The sequence below is a fragment of the Drosophila teissieri genome, chromosome X (assembly GCF_016746235.2).
Source record: "Drosophila teissieri strain GT53w chromosome X, Prin_Dtei_1.1, whole genome shotgun sequence".
In the NCBI taxonomy this organism is placed as follows: Eukaryota; Metazoa; Arthropoda; class Insecta; order Diptera; family Drosophilidae; genus Drosophila; species Drosophila teissieri.
The window spans coordinates 2,312,257-2,334,172 of NC_053034.1; the positions used below are offsets into that span (position 1 = coordinate 2,312,257).

At 45.6% G+C, this 21,916-nt stretch overlaps 2 protein-coding genes across 2 annotated transcripts; both read left to right on the top strand.

Annotated features, from left to right (window-relative positions):
- The first annotated feature begins 1,201 nt into the window (after positions 1 to 1,201).
- LOC122623242 (mucin-17) lies at positions 1,202 to 15,241 on the top strand. Its single transcript, XM_043802265.1, has 7 exons — positions 1,202 to 1,466; positions 5,571 to 6,071; positions 6,984 to 7,112; positions 8,987 to 11,303; positions 11,366 to 12,911; positions 12,969 to 13,035; positions 13,101 to 15,241. Exons 1-7 carry the CDS (start codon positions 1,302 to 1,304, stop codon positions 13,173 to 13,175), a joined length of 4,800 nt encoding a protein of 1,599 aa, XP_043658200.1. The 5' UTR covers positions 1,202 to 1,301; the 3' UTR covers positions 13,176 to 15,241.
- Positions 15,242 to 16,200: 959 nt separating this feature from the next.
- On the top strand, positions 16,201 to 18,371 carry LOC122623695 (serum response factor homolog A). The gene is given in 1 exon segment (XM_043802987.1): positions 16,201 to 18,371. A coding segment is annotated over 1 exon segment (1,053 nt). The 5' UTR covers positions 16,201 to 16,402; the 3' UTR covers positions 17,456 to 18,371.
- Positions 18,372 to 21,916: the final 3,545 nt, after the last annotated feature.

Below are 21,916 nucleotides of genomic sequence, written 5' to 3' on the forward strand. Positions count from 1 at the left end.
GTCTTTTGTGTATTAAAATGAAAGGTTGCAATTGCTTTTGTGTGTCTCGAAAATTCAGAAATAACAGATTGCCAGCCGCCTCAGTTACTTGAAATCACTAAAAATCGGACTCTTCAAAGGATGATGCATTAAGTCACATTGGTTTTTGGTTAAAGTCTTAACACAATTTCAGTCAGACAGATGATGAAGTCATGGTGGCATCAGCAAACTTGTGTGCACAAATGTGTTTATGTTGATATTTACTTTGGTCCTGCGTCATCTGAGTGGCACTATTTCGTTTGCTAAACTAAACTAGATGGCATTGAAATGGCATATTTGCCAAACTCCATGAAACTTGGGGTCTTTATGGGGTTACATTTATGGCCTTGTAAATTTAAAGATTATGGCTTACCATAAACTGTGTGCACACATGGGCAGCCCTGTAAATATTCTTAATTAAAGCTGTTGGATCTTTAGATACTGCAACCTATGCAATCTACGTAATCTACGAAGTCCAGGTTAACAACAATAGCGCTGAATATTTAATGGCGAATTTCCGAGAATTACTGTATAACATGGCAACCCTGAATGGCCGCGTCCTTAAATATTCATCAATTGTTGATGTTATTATTTCACTTCCGGTTCGCTAGCGGCTGCCATGCGGTTCAATGAACTCTTGACACGGAATTGTCCCCTTTCTCTCCCTTTCTCTCGCCCTCTGTCGCCGCATCCGTCTCGCTCGCTCGCAGTGGCGAATAATTCGCTGGCAATGCAGACACGTATGTATTGCCTCATATATATGTATGTATTTAGTTTGGCTTATTTCTCCAAATGATTCCCCAATGATTGATGGGGCCCAACGCGCGCAACAGTAAAGCCCAAGTGATATGTGATTGCAACCGTTTTGCTATAGTTGATCGTGCACTGTGACAAAATGCGATGTTATCTAAAAATAAGTACAGCTGTCTCTTTTCATAACTTTAAACTAATTATTTTTCTTCCAAACAAATTGTTACGATTTTTGATATGAAATAAATCGATACAGGATGTAGCATTCATAAAAGGCGTATTATTGAGTTATTATAGAAGGAACTTCTTTTATTTCAGTGCGTTATTGTAGCCAAAGGCAATTATGAAAAGCCACGCCAAGAGAGAAATCGTGCCAACGGCCTTCTAATATGTGTTCCACCGCTTCTTTTTTTTCTCTCTTCCTCAGCCGGTGCTCCATTTATAGGATATTCCAAGCCGATGCCGTGCTGCTGGCTAAATAAATAGCATCGAGGAGCGCCACTGGGCACTAGGCACTAGGAAACGGTTACGGAATGGATGCGCGCCGACAGAAACGACTTGGCCCAGCGCCAATTGCATCCTTCGAGAAGTCATTCGAGGACAATGCCACGACAAATGCACAACAGTCGCAGCAGCAGCAGCAGCAGGAGCAACAGCATCACCAGCCCCATAACCATCAGCATCCTGGCCAAGTGGCGGTGAGTCCTTTAGCCTATTTACCGAAAACACCCCATAAGAACATTACAGTAAATATATGTATGGTCAACATTACTGCTGCATTCATAATGATAAATGTGTGCCTCATATGCGTGCCTTAAGTGCGTAATGGTGGCAGCATAAGTATGATCTATAATATATTCGTGTCTTTCGTAGACCCTCTCGTAACAGCAACCCCCGCACGTCGCATGCACATAATGCATGGCTTAAATTAATTAACCAAAACACGAAATCAACTAAGTCGCTCCTGGGCGGTGTAAGCTTGGGCAAAGCTTTCCGCTCTCCAAAAAATATGGGTGTATAAATGGGGGTGGCAATTGGTGGGTGTGGGAGCTCAAAGGTCGGGGGATGTATGCCGCAATCATGCAAATGGCCACTTAAAAGGCAGCCAGGCAGGCCAAACGCTTGCGGCCAATAAACAAAATGAATCTTAAACGACAAAACAGCAGAAACATCGATTACACTGCAAAAAAAAATGAATGAACAATAGTAAATTTGAAAGCTATAGCCAGAAACAGGCGGTGCAGATCGGTGACCCGTGAGTTTTACACGCCTTCGAAAATATTGTGGCACGCATCCGCCTTGGATGTGAAGTGCTTTAAATAATGTCATTTTGCCAGTGGCTAAAGGGACGACGGACGAGTCCTGAAAGGGAAGCGGAGCGACAGTGTGGGGAAAGAAAATAGGACATGGTATTAGGTATAAAGTGCCTTCAGCTCAATAAGTTCGTAGTTTAACTATCTTTCATTTGGTATACGATGCTTGAGACAGCTGAGATTATAAATACATTCATAGGAAATCAACCGAGAGAGATGCTATTCATCTGCCCGCTGCTGTATTCCCCTTTGCAGTCGCACCCACACATTCGCACACATGGCAAGTTGACTCTTGAAGCTTCGCAGGCGCCACAGCTGAGTCCTCAGAGCTTTCCGGCCGCAGGCTCTCTTCACCGCTCTGCCCTCCCTCTTCCCATCCACTTTCGGAGAAGCTTTCGAAGCGAGAGAGTACGTGAGAGAGGGAGTGGGGAAGAGTGGTGCTAAGAAACAGCGGAAAAGCGAAGACGGCGAAGCTTTCGTCGCATTCCCATTCACATTCACCGTTAGCATACTTTTCGGGGCAGTTCGACGCTGGCGCTGCGTGCGTGCGGTCTAACGGTGAACGGTGCTCCTGCGAGAGAGCGGAACAGCGAGGCAGAGAGAGCGCGTGTGTGTGTGTTTTTGTGTGTGCCAGCCAGACGCCAGACAGAGATAGCATTAGCAGTTAGCTGAAGTGAGCAGCCAAGGAGATAAATCAAAAACGAAAGATAGCAAGCAATCGCATAAGAAAAAAACAGAGCAGAAATCACACGTCTTGCTGCCATTTACCGTTCCACTTTTTTTTGTAGTGCAAATTGATGCAAAATTAATAAGGACAACTAATACACACACACTCGTACACGTGGAGAGGACTTTTTGGGACCGCGGTGAGTGTGTGTGTGTTTTTGTGTGTGTGAACAATAAACAGAAAGCAAAGCACGCGGCGCTCTCTTATCCTATTTCGCCCACCCCCTTTCCGACCCCCTTTATTCCACTCTCTCACTCGCTCTCGGTTCCTTAAGTTGCTTTTTATTTAAATTTTAATTAATTTGATCACACATTTGTGCGACAGCCTCTCTGCTGTGCTGACTCTTCACCCCTCTCTCTCTCTCTCTCCCACTCAGTCTCTTTTGTGTACTCTTCCTGCTCGCCCGGTTCCCTTTTCCTTCCCATTCATGTGCCTAAAATGATGTTACGTTGTGTCCCAAAACACTTGCCCATATTTCCTGCCGCGCCTCCCAAAAAATAAGCAAGAAATATACGGTATTTTCTTTTCTGTACACCACAAAAACAAAAGGCCAACATTTTTGGTGGAAGGGGGCTACGGCTTTTTTGGGGCTCTCGGAGTTTTGGAAAATATTGGAATGCATGGTGGCTTGAGTTTTGATGAGGTTATTGGGGTTACAGAGGAGATGTGGGTTACGGGATGCGTAGACTTTGATAAAACCCAAAGGTTGCCATGGAAATCAGAAGGGAGATATATGTTTTGGGTAATTTTTCAAAACTCCCAGAACGATGGATAATTAAGAGCCTTGTCTAGGATCTATGTGCTTTAAAGCAGTCTGGCGATTTGTTAACATAACGAGTTGCTCAGAGGCTTAGAAAGTTCTAATAGAGCTTACAGATTTAAGCGTGTAGCGATGCTTCTGCGTTTCTTAGGGGGCTTTCATGGGGGACATTGTGCGCCCCCATTTCGCTTGCTGCACAGCACGCGGTATGCCTTCACTTTCGGAAATTGTTGCATAGCTAGCAGCGTCAACTTTAAATTAATTTGTGGCCCCAAGGTCCCGCAGCGACAATAAGCGATGCCCGTCCTCGATTTCCACCCATTTCCCGGACTCAGGCGCCATGTGTCAATCATACCATCCATATCCAAAGCCCCCTCAGCAACTATACTATATCCATACATCCATGTACATACATCTATGTATATCCTCGTGCATCTGCATTGCTCTTTAGCACCACACTCACTTTCACAGTTTGCGTGTGAAAGGATTTCACCTTGAGCGCTTTTAATGCGAGTGCAGCATCAGTGGAAAAACTGCAGCGGTGATGGAGCAAGTCTGTTGCTCCAGTAAACTTTCGACTCCGCATTTCCATACCATCCCCATTTCGAGCAGCTTGCAAACTTAAATCCTGCTAATGGTGTTGGCCAACGACTTTGGGCCCCGGACAAGAAAAGGCGTCAAATAAAGTCGCTCGGTAGCTAAAAGTTATTAACTCGCACCTCCGATTTGTTGCTACTTAAAGGAAATTCAGAGAGGGGGGAAAAAGTGACGAGGAGGAAACTGCTACCTTAGGAAAGTATTTCCCAATTTCCTGCAGGACTTTGCATTGACGACAAAAACGGATCTTGTACATTTGTATGGCTTAAGGATATACAGAATAGTAGTAGTAGATTGATTACCATGATTCTCATGAAGTTGATAGGTGGTAATCAGTGGCCTGATTGATTCGTTATCGGCAAAATGGCCAGATAACAATCTGTCTTCTCGAATTCAAGCTCCTGGCAATCCAGGATGCAGGTCACTGTTTCGTGTCTTGCCCAAAGCGAAACCGAAACCCAGTGCAGGTCACTTCAGTGCAAGGATAAAACCAAAAAAAATCCTTTAATTATGAGGGGTAACCTCTGGCAAACAATGGCGGCCACATGAAGACAAAGCAAATCATCGTTTCGTTTAAAATTCACATGTGACAATGAGCGAACCAGAATGAATGCGAGGAAAATCCGCAGAGGAAACGCCGCGGGCCAGCTCCACATGTACGACTGTTCGGTGGAAACTGTGTCAAAAGCGGTTGATTTCAATTTGCGAAATGCAATCCGAGGGGAGATTATAGTGGGTGTTGGCTGTGCCAGTCCCCTATCGAAGTGACCCAGCAGTTTTCTGTTCAGCTACGTTTTCCCCTGGGTTTTATGCCATCTAATGCGGCTTCCCTTGACATCCCCACGGCAAAACAATTAGATTGTGTGTGTTTGTTTTTGAATTTCGAGTGCAATGCATATATGTACATACGTGTTCTAAAATTGCATTACTCTACCTGACTCAAAAGCTTTCAAATCGAAGTGATAAGAGCACATAATACTATCCTTCTCAAAACTTATACATATATTAATGTCCTCATACTTACCTAGCATGAACTGTTTTGGGTGCCAGTTTGCACAATTTTGCAACCACAATTTAAGCAAAGCTCCTTTGCAAAATCTATGTAGTTGCAAAAACAGCACAAACTTGCAACCGAAACTGTGGGCCGAGCTGCACAAACTGTCCCACAAGTTGCAACTATGTATATTGCAAAACTCACTTTTGGGCAGCTTAAAATGACAGTTTTCACAGTTTTGCAACTATATTGCTTGGCAGCTTTTAATAATTTGTGGTCTAGCAAAGAATGTGGTACAGTTTTTGTTCAAATTATTTACGCAAATTAGGGTAAAATATTTGAGGCTCCAACTTATTACTCCTTCAATTATCTACTTGTTTATGGTAATAACTTTTTTCATATTATTTTCAGATGATGGAGCAGAGTGTGAGGAATCAGACAACGATGTCGAAGACGACGAATCGCAATAGAACCGCCGGCGGCATTGAAGCACCCAGCATAGCCACTACATCCCCATCCGCATCCGCATCCGCATTAGCAAATGCAAGTACAGCCGCCTCCGCATCCGCAACATCCGCAGCATCCGCCTCCTCCTCGTCGTCGTCATCGGTTTCATCGGCCACCTGCTCGGCGACGATTGTCCAGGCGAAGCAGCGACCGCCGCCTCTGAAAACGGCAACGACAACGGTGACCACCACCTTGGTGAGCAGCAGCGAGGGCGGTCAGCCCATACCACCCACCGCCCACACGGCTGGCGGTCCAGGGGGCGGTGCTAGCGCAGGTGGGAGCTATCGCGGGGCAACCACCCTGACCACGCCCTCAACGCCCCGCATCGAACTGAGTCGCGCCTCCAGTTCGTCGCATCACGAGGAGGACAGCCGGGAAAGCAGTCCGGAAAATGTATTCGAGCAGGTGGGTCAATGGATAACGTACCCCATTCTAAGTGGTCTAAATGGGGCATAGGGTATTACATAGAGGTATTCAATTTACTGTCAATGATAGGCATATCCTTACATGGTCATAAACGTTGTAAAGTGAATACCGTATGCATACCATATATGAACTAATTGATACGTTATGTGGGTTTTGACACTCGTATGAGGAGGCAAAGCATCATCTAATGCTAATTATGTTGTACTTTGCTCTTGTTTGCTTCATTTGGATTCGTTTATCTGTTTTGTCGCTTCTGCCATTCAAACATCAATCAATCAATCAATATATCTTAACCATTCATCGATATGTATATCACCGTCTATATCTGTGTACATCTGTCTCTTTCTCTGTCTGTAACACTCTGTGATGCGCTCGCTACCCCTTGCACACACACGCCCCTACACCCTCCCACCAAAAAAAAAAAAATACCTATAACCCCTGACCTATAACACGTATACACATACATACATACTCGTATATCCTTTAACCAACTCACGAAAAACGCAACCATTCGAAAAACAAAAATCCCGACCGAACCACAAAACGAAACCTGCACACAAATTGGCTGTTGATTTGTTGATTTCGTTTCTGTTTTCTCTTTTCTGTTTTCGACTCTTGCCTCCATTTCCATTTCCTTAAACGCCTTGCATGCTTCTTAACCCCCAACCACATCCTCACCTCACCTCACCTTACCTGATCCCCATCGAATAAACCAAATCGAAAAAATCCAAAAAAAAATCGAAAAAACCAAACCAAACCAAACAAACTATCGCTCTGACAAAAACGAACTGCTCAACTTGCCTTCTGCCCACTCGATGTGTGTGTGTGTGTGTACTGGCTGGTTTATGTGGTTGAACTAATGCTCTGAAGGTCGGCACCGGCACCCTACAGGAAACGATTGGCCTTGGCTTTCGGGAGGATGGCGCCCTGGAGCTGCGCAGCTCCACCGAGGAGCTGTACTTCATGGATCCCGAGCAGAAGAAGGAGGAGCAGGAGCGGATCCAGCAGCAGCAGCAGCAGGTGAGCGGCGGCTGGCAAGAAAGCGAGCGAGCGATTGCAGCATCGATAACTATCGAAATACACACGATAAATACACAAGAAAACAAAAATGCGATAATTGCAGCGATCAATTAGATAATTAAACTGCATTCGATTACAAACACACGATACCTACCTAACACGAAATCGACTTTTTAACTGAGTATTTACACGATTAAACACCTACCAGTATGGAAGTCACGGTATAATTTATGTTTAACTTAAAACATACCTGTGTTTATGGTATCCCCACTATTTGAAATGCCCACCTTTTCCGCTCTGGAAATGAAATAACGACTCTTTTAAACACATTTGCGCGGTTGAAGTGTGTTCTTTCTTCAAGTAGCTTCGACATTTTCTATTAAACAAGCGGATGCGCTTGACATTGAAGGGGTCGCCAAGGTTCGACGGGGTCGAAGGGGTGGAAGGGGTGGAAGAGGTGGAAGAGGTGGAAGAGGTGGAAGAGGTGGAAGAGGTGGAAGGGGTCGATGGTAGATGGGAGCAACCGCATCGCAAGTTGAATTAATAATGCAAAATTGCATTCGAGTGGCTGGGAAGTGTAGCAGCAGTGGTGCCATCAACGGAAATGGGCAGGCGGATGGACGAGTAAGCACCGAGTGACAGCTGACAAGTGTAACCACCCAGCAACAAAAGCCCAAGTACCCCCCATACCGTACCCATACCCCACCCACCCCACCACTTCTCCACTCCTCCACTGCATCCTCAATTTCCCCAGTTGCGATTGTTTGGCCAAAGTTTATTCCTGCACTCGGGCAAAAGTTTGTGCGAATGGGAATTATTTACCCCCGGTCCAGTTTTTCCCCGGGAGAAATGAGTAACTGTCAGCTGGGCGAAAGCCGTCCAACTTATCAATTGCTGGATAAGTTGGATGAGTTGAAGGTGGAATTGGAGATGGAGATGGACATGGAGATGGAGATGGTGGCGAAGTGAGGTCTTCTGGTTAATTGCGGAAAGTTACAATTGATTAGTTGGACGCGTGACTGCGTTAATTGGGCCCAAGGAAAGCTGTAATTATCTGAAGGCCATTGCTATGATGGACTTTCGATACCCAGCGTATTGCCACTGAAATCTATAACAACATTTAAAATTGTGTCGAAAAGTATGCTGTGGAAGGTATAGGTTTGTTAGGATAGCAAACTAAGTTAATTAACTCTTTAATTAGCATGGTCAATATACAACTTTGGGCAACTACAATAAAACTGCATTATGTGGAATGGCGGTGAAAAATCTGAAAGCATTCACCACTGGCAACCAAAATGCAAACTCAATTTCCATTTTGCACTTTCTCCCACTTTCGACTGAGGCTCCATTCCTTTGTGCTCCACCTCTGTTTGCCTTGGTTGATTGGCAGCCCCCGGTTAGTGAGTCCAGATTGAAGAGCCGCGATTGACGTGGCGTCGAATGGAATCCCATGATTGCCAGACGCCAGACCACTGTCCGAGTTCATTTTCTAGTTTTGGTGTGTACACTGCGGGAAATAGTGTTGTGATTCAATTAAATTTGATTATACTTGAAACGAGCAACTGGTAAATTGATTTTATATTTCCACACTGCACGATCTACTATATTTTTCTATTTCAATGGTCACTCCACCTATTTTCCTCCCACTTCTTGCCAGTTTAGAGTCCCTCTATACGATGTAATGTTCTAGTTAGCTCTATCCCTAATTTGAGTTTCAAGATCATCGGACATCTTCACATCAGTGTTTAAAATTCCACGATATTATGAATCACAATACACTCCATATACATACTAGTAATTTCATCAATCTATTTGCTTTCGTTAACACACTTTCCCCGTTCTCGCGCCCCTTTTTTCTTTCGTTTGTTTTGCAGGCCAAGCGCTCATCGCCGCACATCTTCAAGTTCGATGACCACCAGAGCTACCTGCAACAGCACCAGCGCAAGGACTCGGCCAGTTCGGAGGTGGCTGCCCTGCTGTGCATCTCGGGTCGCACCAGCCGCATCTCGAGCGTGGGCAGCCAGGGATCGGCGGTGAGTCGCCTCTCAGCGATATCGGGTGTCTCGCGCTCCCCCTCGCCGCATCGCATGCTGCTGGAGACCTCATTCTGTGGCCCCAAGCCCGTGGAGCTGGCCGGGAGCGGGGGTGCCAGCAATGCCTCCACGGCAGCCAGCTCCGCTCACAGTCAGGCGGACGGAATGCCGGGTGCCGGCACTGTGGCCGCAAATGCCGCACTATTGGAGCAACTGTTGCTCGCCCGCAAACATGATCCCACCCAGGCGGTACTGGCCGAGGGCATCAAGGTGCTGCCACCCGCACCATCAGGTGCCGCAGCCACCACCTCAAGTCGCAGCAGGAGCAGGCAGACCAGCTCGCTGGCCAACGGCGAACGGATGGAGAAGGAGCCAAAGGTGAAGCAGTCGATTGGCGCCCAACGCAGGAGCACCAAGAGTCCGGGTCAAATGGTTGTGGGCAAGACGGCCAGCGGCACGGAGTATATAAGGATTAATCTCAGACCGGATCACATGTACAGTGACAAGGGCATTGCATCCAATGAGCGCGTGGTGGAGGCACCCAATCAACTGGCACCGGTTTACTCCAAGCCGGCCTCGTTGAGCCTGCAGGGTGCTCCCATAGAGGAGCATCGTTTGACCCCGACAGCGAGTCCCAAGCCGGGTCGACGGTTGACCAGTCGTTCACCTTCACCCGCCACTGGAGCTGGTGGCGGAGCAGGTGGCTCCGTGTCCCGCAAGAGCTCCTTCAGCTCCCTCTTTCGTTTGGGCAAAGACTCACCGGATTCGCCCAGGGAGACGGCTCGTTCGCGTAGCAAAAGCAAAGAACGACCCGCCACTGCATCGGGCGGATTGGGAGGAGGAGGCGGAGCAGGCGGAGGCGGTTCCCAGAATGTGACGCCCAGTAAGCAAAAGTCCGTGCTGGCCATCTTCAAGCCGGGCAAGAGGGGCAGTCAGAGCAGCAAGAGCTCGTCGCCAATAGAGACCAGTGTTGAGCCCGTGCCACCGCCACCGCCACCCGCACCTGGATCGGGGTCCACAAATCGCAGCCGAACCCCCGTGGGTTCGCGACCAGGCAGTCGCCTGCGTTACTACGATGAGCCTGTGGAGGGGGTCATCCATATACCGCTGCACACGCCGCCAGAGGAGCGCGAGGCTCGCACTCTGCTGCAAGGCATCCAGCAGCTGACCCATGCGGCGCAGGCCAGCGTGGATCCCTCGCCGCTGCCCACCCACCGAGCACCGCCCACTTCCGCTCAACCAGTGGCGCCGGGCACCCAAATCACAGCCACCCAATTGGCGGCCGCGGCGGCTGCCTTGCGTCCCGTGACCCAAAGGAGGGTGGCCCAACGACCGGATCTGGATGCCATACAATCGATGCCCAGCCAGGAAGATCCGCCAACGGCGCCTGGCGAGGAGCCGATTCTTCAGCAGCCGGAACCGGCTAACTGGAGCCTGGAGGTTCAGCGACACAGTTCGCAGGATTCGCAGGAGACGACTGCCGAATCGGTGGGCTCGGTGGTTAGTGCCCGGGCGGCTAATCTTGCCCAGCAACGGGAGCAGGCAGCCATGCAGCGACTGCCCTCCGTGGAGAGCACACAGAGTGCCTGCGAGCCGAGATTGGTGCACACGGTGGCCACTGTGAATGCACCCAATCCTGATTCGGAGGCAGCCGCCAAGGAGCGCAGACGTCTGTTGTTCGCCACTCGGTTGGGTTCAGGCAGTCAGGAGCAGCTCTTCTCCACCCAGTTCAGTATTTCGAAGACAGAGAGCCAGTCGAGTCAGCTATCCGAGCAAGTGGAGCACTCTGGCTCTGAAACCGCCGAGGGATTGCAGCGCCAGGCAACTGTGATTCGACGAATGGAGACCGGTCCTCCACCGCCACCGCCAAGAGGCGTCTGCAGTTCGGAGGAGGAGCAGGGCGCCGTCATGTCCGGCTCGGTGGTGATGCGTGCCAAGCGGTCCAAGTCGCGTCCCAGCTCGGAGGATGAAGCTGCTCCGACGGCAGCGGCGGCCCCAGCGGATTTGCGCCACTCACGTTACTTGGAGAACTTCGATGTGCGCCGCAAGCTGCACGAGAATCTTACGGAGGCGGAAGTGAGTCGATCGGGTGAAATGCCAGGCAGTCAGGTAACCATACCCAGGAAACCAAAGCGACAGAGCGTTGCAGAATCAAGACGTAAGTGGTATCCCCAAATCTCTAGAGATTCCAGTTTAATATATTGTTGTTCCCCCTCGTAGGTGAAACCCCTAGCTATAGTTCTGGCACTGTCACACCCACCACACCCACACCAACGCCAGCCACACCGGTGGGTCAGTCCAAGCAGCCACCGACCTCTGCAACTACTCCCACATCCAAAGGAGTTCCAGTGACAACTACCCCCGCCACCGCTGCACACGCTTCCACTTCTCTTACGGGTCCTCCAGACACTTCCTCCATTGAGCCATCAAACACCATCCGCAGGGATCAGCCCAGCACTTCCTATAAGGAGCCACCAACTGGAGCCGCTAGGGAACCTGTAACCACTTCCATTAGGGCGCACGAAAGCACTTCCCATCACGATTCTCTGACCAGTGTATCCTCCCCGCCACCAGAACGTCGTCATTCGCAGTCAACGGATGAGCACGAGCCCGTGGAGTCCTCGGAGAGTGAAAGGGACTCGGACATGGCCGGTAGCTCTTCGGTGACTACTGCAGTGCCTGCTGGTGGAGAAGCAGGACGACGGCACCACAATTTTCCGCGCAACGTGTGCGTCATAGAGGAGCATGAGAGCACGGGTCTGGTGTCTCAAGAGTCGTTCGAGGACGAGCTGCCCTACATACCCACCACGCTACCCGAAGAGCGGGCCCAGGGTGTGCCTATAATCCCCATGAGAGAACGAGCGAATATGGAGCTGAAGACGTGTCCGGTGGACAGGCCAAGATCCACCACGCCGCTGAATCCCTCGCATCTTGAGGAGTACTGTACGGGAATCATGACACCACAGGAGGCAACCCCAGGCGGTTATCAAGAGACCGATGGAGTAGGTGGTGCTAGCACTGGAATTGGAGGCGGTGGAGTGGTCGGAACTCCAGTACGGGGGGAGAAGCTGAGGATCAGTCTACCACGCAAGGAGTCCATCGGCAAGGAGCGTATACAGAACTCCAAGTCACCGCGTCGTGTGTCCAACACCAGTGGCAAGTCCTGGTTTGAATTCGCAGAGGAGGGTCTACGAGCCAATAACAACCTGGAGCGCAAGGACTCCGCCAAACAATTGCTCCCGGTGGTCACACCTCCACCGGCTACTCCTTCTACCCTGGAGGAACCGAAGCCGAAGGCCTCAACCCAACGAAAGCTCTCCGGGCATTGGATCGACTTCGAGAACATACCCGAAAAGAGGAAACCGGCCAAGAGGATCACCACCCTGCCCAAGGAAACGTTGACGAGCAGTGTGCCCGTCACGGCCACCACCAGTTCCTCTTCCGCCTGCGGCAGTGGTCATCGTTCCGGCACCGGAACTGGCCACCATCATCATCACCACCACCATCACCAGCAGGCGTCAAAAACGAATCCGGAAGGCGGGGATAAGTTGCACTACAACTACGTAAAGCCGGAGGACTGCCAGTGCGAGTGTCACGAGGCGGAGCGCGGCGAATCCTCGCAAGCAACGGCCGGAGCGGGAGATACCAGTACAGAAACGGGCACTGGAACGGGAACGGGCAGCGAGTCTCTGGCGTCCGTGGAACTGCTGCAGCAGGGCGAGGACATGTTGCCACTACTCGAGCCCGACACCTCGGCGGAGGGCAGGTGAGTCATCCTAAGAGTTGCCAACTTCAAGTTACTCACCCACTTCGATCTTTGCAGAATTTACGGGGACGAGGAACAGGCGCCTCTAATGCGTCATAGTGGCAAGGGAGTCACCCATCCCAGGGTATGTTTATAGTCCATCAATTTGGACTGCCAGCAGCAGACCACTTATGATCCTCACCATTTCAGAGCCAGCACGAGGAGTTCTCACGTCGGGATGGCGGCTCCAGTCCTCGCAATCGCAAGTTCCCCGAAAGGAAGTAAGCAGCTTTGTTTTGGTTCGAAACGGGACGGTTCTTTCTAGATATTCAGGGTAGCTAAGCCGGTAATCTATCTCTATGTAAGTCGAGTCACTAAACTAAGGGCCAGCGTCTCCTCCTGGCCCATATCCTTAATGTACCTCAAGCAGAGTGGTTGTTATGTTATGATCGCTTGACAATGATGCGTATTATATAACTCTCGACTCGATTAGCTTAACTCTATATGGAATACAGAGAAGGGAAATCAAATAATATGAAAAGAAATATATAATTTAAACATACGATTATATTCATACGCGATACTCGGTACTATTTAGCTCATGAATGTACATGGTTAGGGTAATTTTTTTGATAGCAACAATTACAACACTTACTCTAACTCTATATAGCAATCCTGACGGACGATCGTTTTCCCTAGAAACTTTTTGCTGGCAATTTTACTATAAGTGATCTCGGATAAAGTGTTATGCATGTGTGGCTGAGACACGTTGGACATCCGATCGGATTCTCTAGCTGTAAGTCGGTGTATTTGTGTGTAGTTTGTTAACTAGCTCAGACAAATCCAGGATCCAGAATCCAGAATTCAGAATCCAGAATCCAGAATTTAGAATCCAGAATCCAAAGTCCCTAGGCTTAGTCACTATCTCTATCATTATCGCTGTCTGTATCTGTGTCCGATTCTATATAGCTGCGTGCGCCTATGTGTGCGTGTGTGTGTGTTGTGGAGATGTATATCTCTCTATAGCACCACCCCATATCTCTAGGAATCTCACAATGAGACACATTGAACGATCTATGAACGAGTTGTAATCGTTTTCAGTTGGTCAAACACAAAAGTTAGCCTGATTCATAGCCTTTAGTTGAGTTCGAAGCGTTAGTTAGTTAGTCAGCCCCGATTTACTGGGTGTGTTGTAAATACATGCATAAGTCAAACTAGATTACAGTATTCGATGAAAATTGGTTTTGGCAATTTTTTCCCATTTTTTGCGGACCAAAGAAACGCCGCCAAGAGTTTGTGAACTTTTAAATGGGTTTATTATACATATAGACATATATGAATATTATTATATAGCCAACAAACTGCCAGCACACACACACACTTGCCATAAGAAAAGTTCCTCCTTTGTTTTTGTTTTGGGGGTAACCGGTTTAGTAAATCACTATTTGGTGACCCCGTTACGTATATGCGCTCAAACATCACGATACGAAAAAACCATCTATAAATTAGCTTTGAGTCCCCCAAGGGAATTCCTTTTGAACACTCTCCTACGAATAAAAAGAAAACACCCTCTAGCTAGCCTTTGAAATTCCTAAATACTTTATTGAACTTAGCGGACAACGGACATTCATTGAATTGAAGCAAAATTAAGCAAATAAAAACTTACATTAAAGCAACTTAAGAAGAACTTATAGGTAAATTATACAATACATAAACAACATTGAAAATGTACGAAGGGGGAAGAGAATTAATGGGAGCTTGATTCAAAATACTGTGCGAGTTTATCGAATGAATTTCAGAGCCCCATGCATTCCCAACAATGAATAATGAGTAATGGAAACCTTTTTTGTATTTTTTTTTTTAGTAGCAGAAGTGGTGAAGCACAAAATGCACTTGAAACATATACGATATATAGACGTAATGACGAATTCAAACAAGATCTTAAAAAATTGTACAATAATTTCCACAATACATTTATGTGAGGAAAATATATATTCATATATTTAGAGATCTAAATGTAAATGCATTTACGCATAAGTTGCGTTCCCTTTTCCGAATCTTGTTCTCAATACTTTTTAATTGTTTTCGAATAAGGATTTTTTTTTGTATTACTTAGACAAGCCACGAAAAAATTGTTGTTACAAATGCATTTACATTACAAGAAGAAGACGAGTTGAGCGTTTAAATAGGCAAAGGAATATGAAGAATTGTTACCAAGATTTATGCATTCATACGAAAAACAAAGCAAAACAGATGGGTTAAGCAAAAGAAAATAAATTAATAAATATATATGTATGCACTTTCATTATTTAACGATTTCATATAGGCGATGAGGATGATTATGCTGAAGAGCAGACAGAACATTAATTGAAAACTATTCATTAAAGTGACAAAAACATATTTAAACAACATGTGTGTGGTTTTATCTTGTGCCTTGTTTCGGATATTATAGGGGTTTATCGCTTCCCGTTCGCTAGCATGCGACTTGGACATGAGTATTGGACTCTTATCACAATCTGAGGCTTAAACGGCCCACCGTTGGCAATCGATCATGATTACGGCTATTTAACATGCATACAGGGCTTAGCCGTAAGCCACTGTGCGATTTCAGATAACGACATTTGGGCGGCTACGTCAAATGCTAACGAACTCCTTTCTATTATCTGCATTTTAAAAAACTTTCTGGTAAGTTTATACACCTGTTTTATTTCACGAGTTCCTTTTGTAGTTAGAACACTTTAGCGTTGAAGATAATTCGCGTTATGCTGAATTTGTTTATTAGTGGGCACTTCGCGTTTTTTCGACACGTGTAAACGTGTTGCACTGAGCGTCGCTCTCACTGCGCATGCGCACTCTCTTTTTCTTGACGGAGAGTGAGAGCACCATGCATACACTTGCAAAAATTATTACGGAAATAGATCAGAGCATAGTGGGTGTGATTAATTCAGTGAATCTTATGTTTCGTTATCAACAAAACGTAACTTACCTAGCACAAAAACATAAAGTAAGCGCATTAAAAATATTAGTTAAATATTTAGTGAAATACCTACATACCTGCAAAATATGTAATTTAATTGTTATACAGTGCGTATGAGTGATAATATTGTAGAATATGTTGTAAGCGCAATGAATATCGGCTAGTGCAACGATACGTATGAGTAATAAACTTTCAAAGAGCTGTACGTACGTTAACATACATATACAAAAAGATACATTCGTTATTCTCTCGCCACTCTCTCAGTGTACTCTCCCGCCAGCCGGTCAGCGTATAAGTAGAGGCGGCCAAAGCGGGACGGCCTCAAAACGAACAGAGCCATTGAACGGCAAAGGTGCGCGCATCAAAACTCTCCACCGCAAGAACCAAACAGAAAAAAGTGAAGAACGAAAATCGAAAATAAAAGGAAAATAAAAGACAAGAAAATCCAAACAAAACGAGCCGACAAACCGTTTATTTCTTTTTGTTTTGTGTTCTGAAAGAGAGAGAGAAAGGCGAACAGCAGAAAGTGATCGAGATGGCGTTCATGATGCCCGTGATGAAGAACAATTATGATATTTACAAGGACACGCGTTCCCGCAAAACGTCGGAATGTTCGAATGCGAGTAGTAACGGTACAACGGCTCTGGCCACCGCTCTTGGAACGCCCGCCCAGGGACAACAACAACTGCAGGGGAACCAACGACGTCGCAAGGTGTCCGAATGCAAGTCGGAGAGCTTTGCCACCTCACCATCGCACGGTCAACTGGGCGTATCCTCCGCCCACCAAAGGATGCAAATGCAGCGCTGCCACAGTTCGCGGGCTTTTCCACGTAACGCATCGCGCAGTTCGCACGGCTCGCTGCAGCAAATGGTGTCGCCCACGCGCAGTAGTCCGCCCACCCGGTCGCATACCGCATCTGCACTGGAGAGGCAGGCGGCCGCCCAGGCGGCGGCCATTAATCAGAAGCAGCAACAGTCGGTCGCTGCAGCTGCTGCAGTGGAATCTTCCAATGATTATACGAAGTTCCATTTGCGTTTGGTCGACAAGTTGCGCAAGTCCTTTCGCAAGGATAGCGGTAAACGGTCATGAGAACAGCGCAATCACAGCAACAACAACCAAAACTACGACAACAACAATGCCAGCAGCAGCAGCATGGCGCTCCTTTCCATTGCCCACAACAACAACAACGACAGCAACGGAGCCGGCTGGAAAGTTAGTGACGGTGGCGATGCCATATCCAGCAGAAGATCGCCTGGAAGAGATGTGAGAGAGTGCAATGCTGATTCGGCCGAGGCACTAGAAGCGTGCGAGAGAGCAGCGAAAGCGGCAACACCCAGAGAACGACAAAGAGGCATGGTCAGTCGCTTGGGAAGACGCTTCCGGCGTTACTGTAGATTCCTGGCCCACTCTCACCATGAAAGCGTTTCGGCGCCAGAAGACGAGACAGAGGCGGAGGTCAGCTCCTTGGAGCAACTGACCGGCAGCCGGAGCAGCAGTCGTAGTCGCCGACGGCGCAGCAGCAGTATTGGGAGCGCCGGCAGCCGGCTGAAGATGCGACTGCGGCGCTGCACTTCGTCCCCAGGATAAGAGCGAGATGGCACTGAGTCGGAGTGGCAGAGACGAAAGAGCGCGAGAGAGAGGAGAGACTGGAAATGAAGTGCAGAAAAAGAGAGTGCAGTGGCGTAGCCAAAAGGGGGTCGGGTAACAACAAAAAGTCACTTAACCTAGTTATTGTTTTCCCCCCCCGTGAAAAAGAAAAGTGAGTTGGCGTATATAGAGTTGTTGGCGCATATTTGTTTGGGCATAATCTACATAATCTATACCTAAATCAATTTCGGTGTACATATGCAAATTACTTAAATATCTATATAGTATACAAGCTAAAGTCCCAAATGTATAATTACATTAATTATATGTATTTATGTATGTCAGGCTTCCAAATAGAATATAGAGCATAGAACCTATCCCAAAACCAAAACCTCTCCAAATAATTCAAACTTTTTTTGTACCTGCGGTTTCGCGACAAGAGGAAAACAGAGAATTGCAACTGCCAATTGCATTGTATAACAAAGACCACATCAGCAACAACCCACAAACAAGACAAACACTTGCGAAAATACCAAGCAACCAGAAAAAAGAACCACGGATTTTTACCCTTCATTTTATAATTGCATAATTACGAAGAGCAATTGACAATATACTTTTAAAGGCATTACGAACAAAATAAATAAATGAATAGAAAAAACAAATCTAAAAAACGAAACAGCTGAAAACAGACTTAATATTATATCGTATAACATATACACACACTTGTACTTGTACGTAAGGAAATATATATACATATATATATATATACAAAAATGTACCTAGACGACAGCTACTTTTAAGCAACAATTAATGTTATTCGTTTTTTTTTCTTAGCTAGTAATTTTGTAATTACACAAACATACACGGCAAACGAAAAAAGGAAAAACTCTGACAAAAAAAAAACAAAACAATAAAAAGTAACGAACTATATGGAAAGAAAACCTACATATGTAATTTTATTTGCACGCGAAAACATTGAAACGTCAGCAGAGGAAGCGAGACAGATGGGGGCAGAGTGAGAGAGAGAACGAGTTAAAGAGATTGAGGGGGAGTGAGAGAGCAAAATTCAGCTGCAGCCAAGTGCGCAGAAAATGCGTTTCGTGGGGGAGGGGGAAGCCCCCAATTCGGCCACAATTAGACCCCCACGCTCACCATCCCACTCGCGCGCCCTTTGGCCTCTCCCTCGCACACGCTACTCTTCATGGGAATTAGGCATGCGGAAGCAGAAGAAGCGCAGCGCGAAGAAAGGCGAAAATAGAAGAACGAGAGATGGGCGGCACAGTCATCCCCCGATATGTAAGATTAGAACCCAATATTGAGTTTATTTTAGCTAGGCACTTTATCACTTGTTTGGTAAATCTTTATTCGGTGTTCTAGTTTTTTTTTTTTGCCAATGATGTATGGAGGATGCGATAATTAAGGGGTTAGTGGGTAGTAAAGCAGACTCAGCAGGTTTGCCTAGCATTGTATTCTTATACCTTGGAGTACCTGGCATGTGTCACACAGATTCGCATATACCCGAAGCAGAAGCGGAATGGTGATGCTGCAACCTTGACCTTTGGACGCAGCAGCGTCGAATTGAATAGCCTGAAACAATTTGGCGTGTGTCATATAGCTAAAATTTTGTGTTGAACTTGTGGGGCATTTTTGGGGATACTTTCTATGCGACACCATGGCACACATTTGAAATCTAGGCGAAGCCCACATATTTAGAAATGTTTTTATGAAAATTCTGCGATTCAATTTCAATTAGAGAATTAATCGAAGGACGATCGAGCAATGGTCCGGAATATATGTTCAAAGATATATATACATATTTAGATTTATTAGATATATTATTCATATATGTACATGTGTACATACATACATACATACATATGTGAGTCGGGGGCTTTCTTTCCATTTCGATGCGTTGACGATTTTTCAATAAAGATTTTTTAGCAATTTGCGCATCTAAAATTTCAATCAGTAAAATTTAAACTAAAACCAATGGTGAAAGGTTAATGCAAACAGTGTTTCACTTCATTAAATATTATTAAATTATTATACTTAGATATATATATGCAGATATAGTCTCAGAGATATAGATTCGTCTTCAGATAATTAGAAAAAGCAAAACAAAATTGCGGTCTTTGAAATCAATTGAAGTATATCTACGGTACAGTTGCCTTATCTGTTTGTTTATCCCCGCAGTTTGCCGAGTCAGCTGTTATCTTTTGATATTCTGGTGTTTTCTGGATCCGGTTCGAGTTGGTTAGACGACAGATTTTCAACTTCACACGGCTGTAAAAACCGATACGCAGTTGGACATCTAAATATCCGGCATAAATACATCAGATAGACTAATGTTATGCATTCATAAATGTCAACTGTTTGATTTAGTGGCCCTGCTATGGTTTTTGGGCAGATGGATGAACGGATGAACGGCTGTATAACTTATGTATGTGCTGTCCATTTGACTTACATACATTACTCAGATATGGTTGTGATTTCGATGCACTGCTGCTCACACATGTGTAAGGCAAGATTTGCCTGCCTTGTCATCAGTTATATCACCATTGTTGTTGGCCTGTGGTTGTGCAATTCCTTTCGCCAATGTCAATCGAATACTGCATCTATGTATGTATATATGTATATAGATATATGTACATATATCTTCCTACCCATTGCAATTTCCCAGTTGCCTGCTTGTTTTCTCCATTGTCAGCATAAACAATACACTCGATGCATCAACAAACAACAACACAACCTAATTGTCGGAGAATATATGTACATACGTATCTAGTGTTGGTGATCTGAGAATCTCTTCATAAAGATTTGGTTAGCATCAATTTCGCATTTTATCTTGTGCACATACAACATCTAATTTCATTACTCTTATAGAAGGGGATCTGAAAACCCCAATTTTTACTATCGTATTATTGTAAATCAATTTCTGGACAACATTCCACGAAACAGAAGCTATCATCTTTTCATTACAAAGTTAATCGTTTTTTAAAGATGTAAGTATTAGTAACATTTCTTTTATTGCAATTATATACTATTTTTATGTATGCTGAGCAGGGTCCTTGTATTGTTTTTTGCTGTTTGGTTCTCATTGATTCTCTTACAAAGAATTTTTGTTTTTGCTACTGTGAGTTTTCTTGTGTTCCCCACGTTTCGATCTTTTTTTATTTGCTGATTTACGAATCACTTGAAGACGAGTGACAGGCGGTAAAAAAAAGAGGGAGGAATGGGGGGAGGGGGGAACTTTTGTGTTTTCTATGTTTATGCGAGGCAACAGGTTTTCATTGGAATTAAACCCCTCTGCAGCCCCATTTTTTGTTTTTTATGGTTTTTTTTTTTTGCGTTTTTGAGCTGTGCGCGTGCCGCATTCAACGTGATGCTGAATTGAACATTTATTGAACAATTTCCAGTTCGATCCTCTTATAAGCGCGATACAATGACGCCAACAATGTGTGTGTTGTGCCGCTTAACCCCTGGCTGCCCCATTCCCTTCGCCAAGCATAGAGTAATTTGATTACGTGCGTTCAGTTTTTGCGGTTGGTCAGTTCAGTGATTATCTAATTGCAGAGTGTAACAGTTTCTCAAAGCAATTTTTCTATGATGACTTGGCTTTACTCAATGTTTGGCTCACTTTTTGACCGAAAACAATTTATTTCCGTTTTTTAATAGCATATAATAAGCAATTGGAATGAAAAAGTTAAGGTATCAAGTATGAGCGTACAAACTAAGAGTTTTTTATGAAAATGTCAAAATATCTTTTATCGCAGAAGTACAGTTGCCCACTGCGTTGATAGTCGTTGTTTACGTTTGGCGTGTTTTAATCTTTTGGCAGCCCCCATTGTTTACCCCGATCTGTTGTTTAGCCCAAGATCAAGGTGAATTCCATTGACGTCACCGCGCATCGGGCCCAGAGGACCAACTAACGGGGCTTATCCTGATGCAAGGGGTCAAGGGTGAGTTGACATTCGGTTTTATTTATTCACGTTTTCTTTTGGCGTGGCCGACAACTGACGACGGCAAAACGGACGGCAAGTGAATAACGAGATAAGCGCACTTAAGTGTAACCAACGAGGATGTATGTATGTATGTATGTACGTAACGTACGAATCGTGAGTAAAAAATCCTTTAAGTTGTAACGTGCAATGAAGTACTCCATTAAATACTATTTATATGTATACTGTTTGTTATTTTATCCATTTATATGACTTGAAATATATCCTTTTTAGTTTTACTCAAATATTATGTTTTCTATATTTCTGCTTTTCCATTGCTTCTCTGCTTAATCTGTTCCAGGCTAAGATGCATATATTATTTTAATGTGATAAACCACAGTCACGCGCCTCTTTCCTTTCTTGTTCACTCCATCAAAATGTATGTGACTTTATCAGGAATTGAATTAATGTTCTCAATTGAACGTACAAAAAAAAAACGCCCATCTGCATTGTCAGTGGAAAA

What these genes read in the sequence shown, in the direction of transcription:
- LOC122623242 (XM_043802265.1), top strand. Translation starts at nt 1,302, where the DNA reads ATGGATGCGCGCCGACAGAAACGACTTGGCCCAGCGCCAATTGCATCC. An exon ending in CGGAAAATGTATTCGAGCAG is followed by an intron (nt 6,072 to 6,983) that starts GTGGGTCAATGG and finishes GGCACCCTACAG; the next exon opens with GAAACGATTGGCCTTGGCTT. An exon ending in AGGGAGTCACCCATCCCAGG is followed by an intron (nt 13,036 to 13,100) that starts GTATGTTTATAG and finishes TCACCATTTCAG; the next exon opens with AGCCAGCACGAGGAGTTCTC.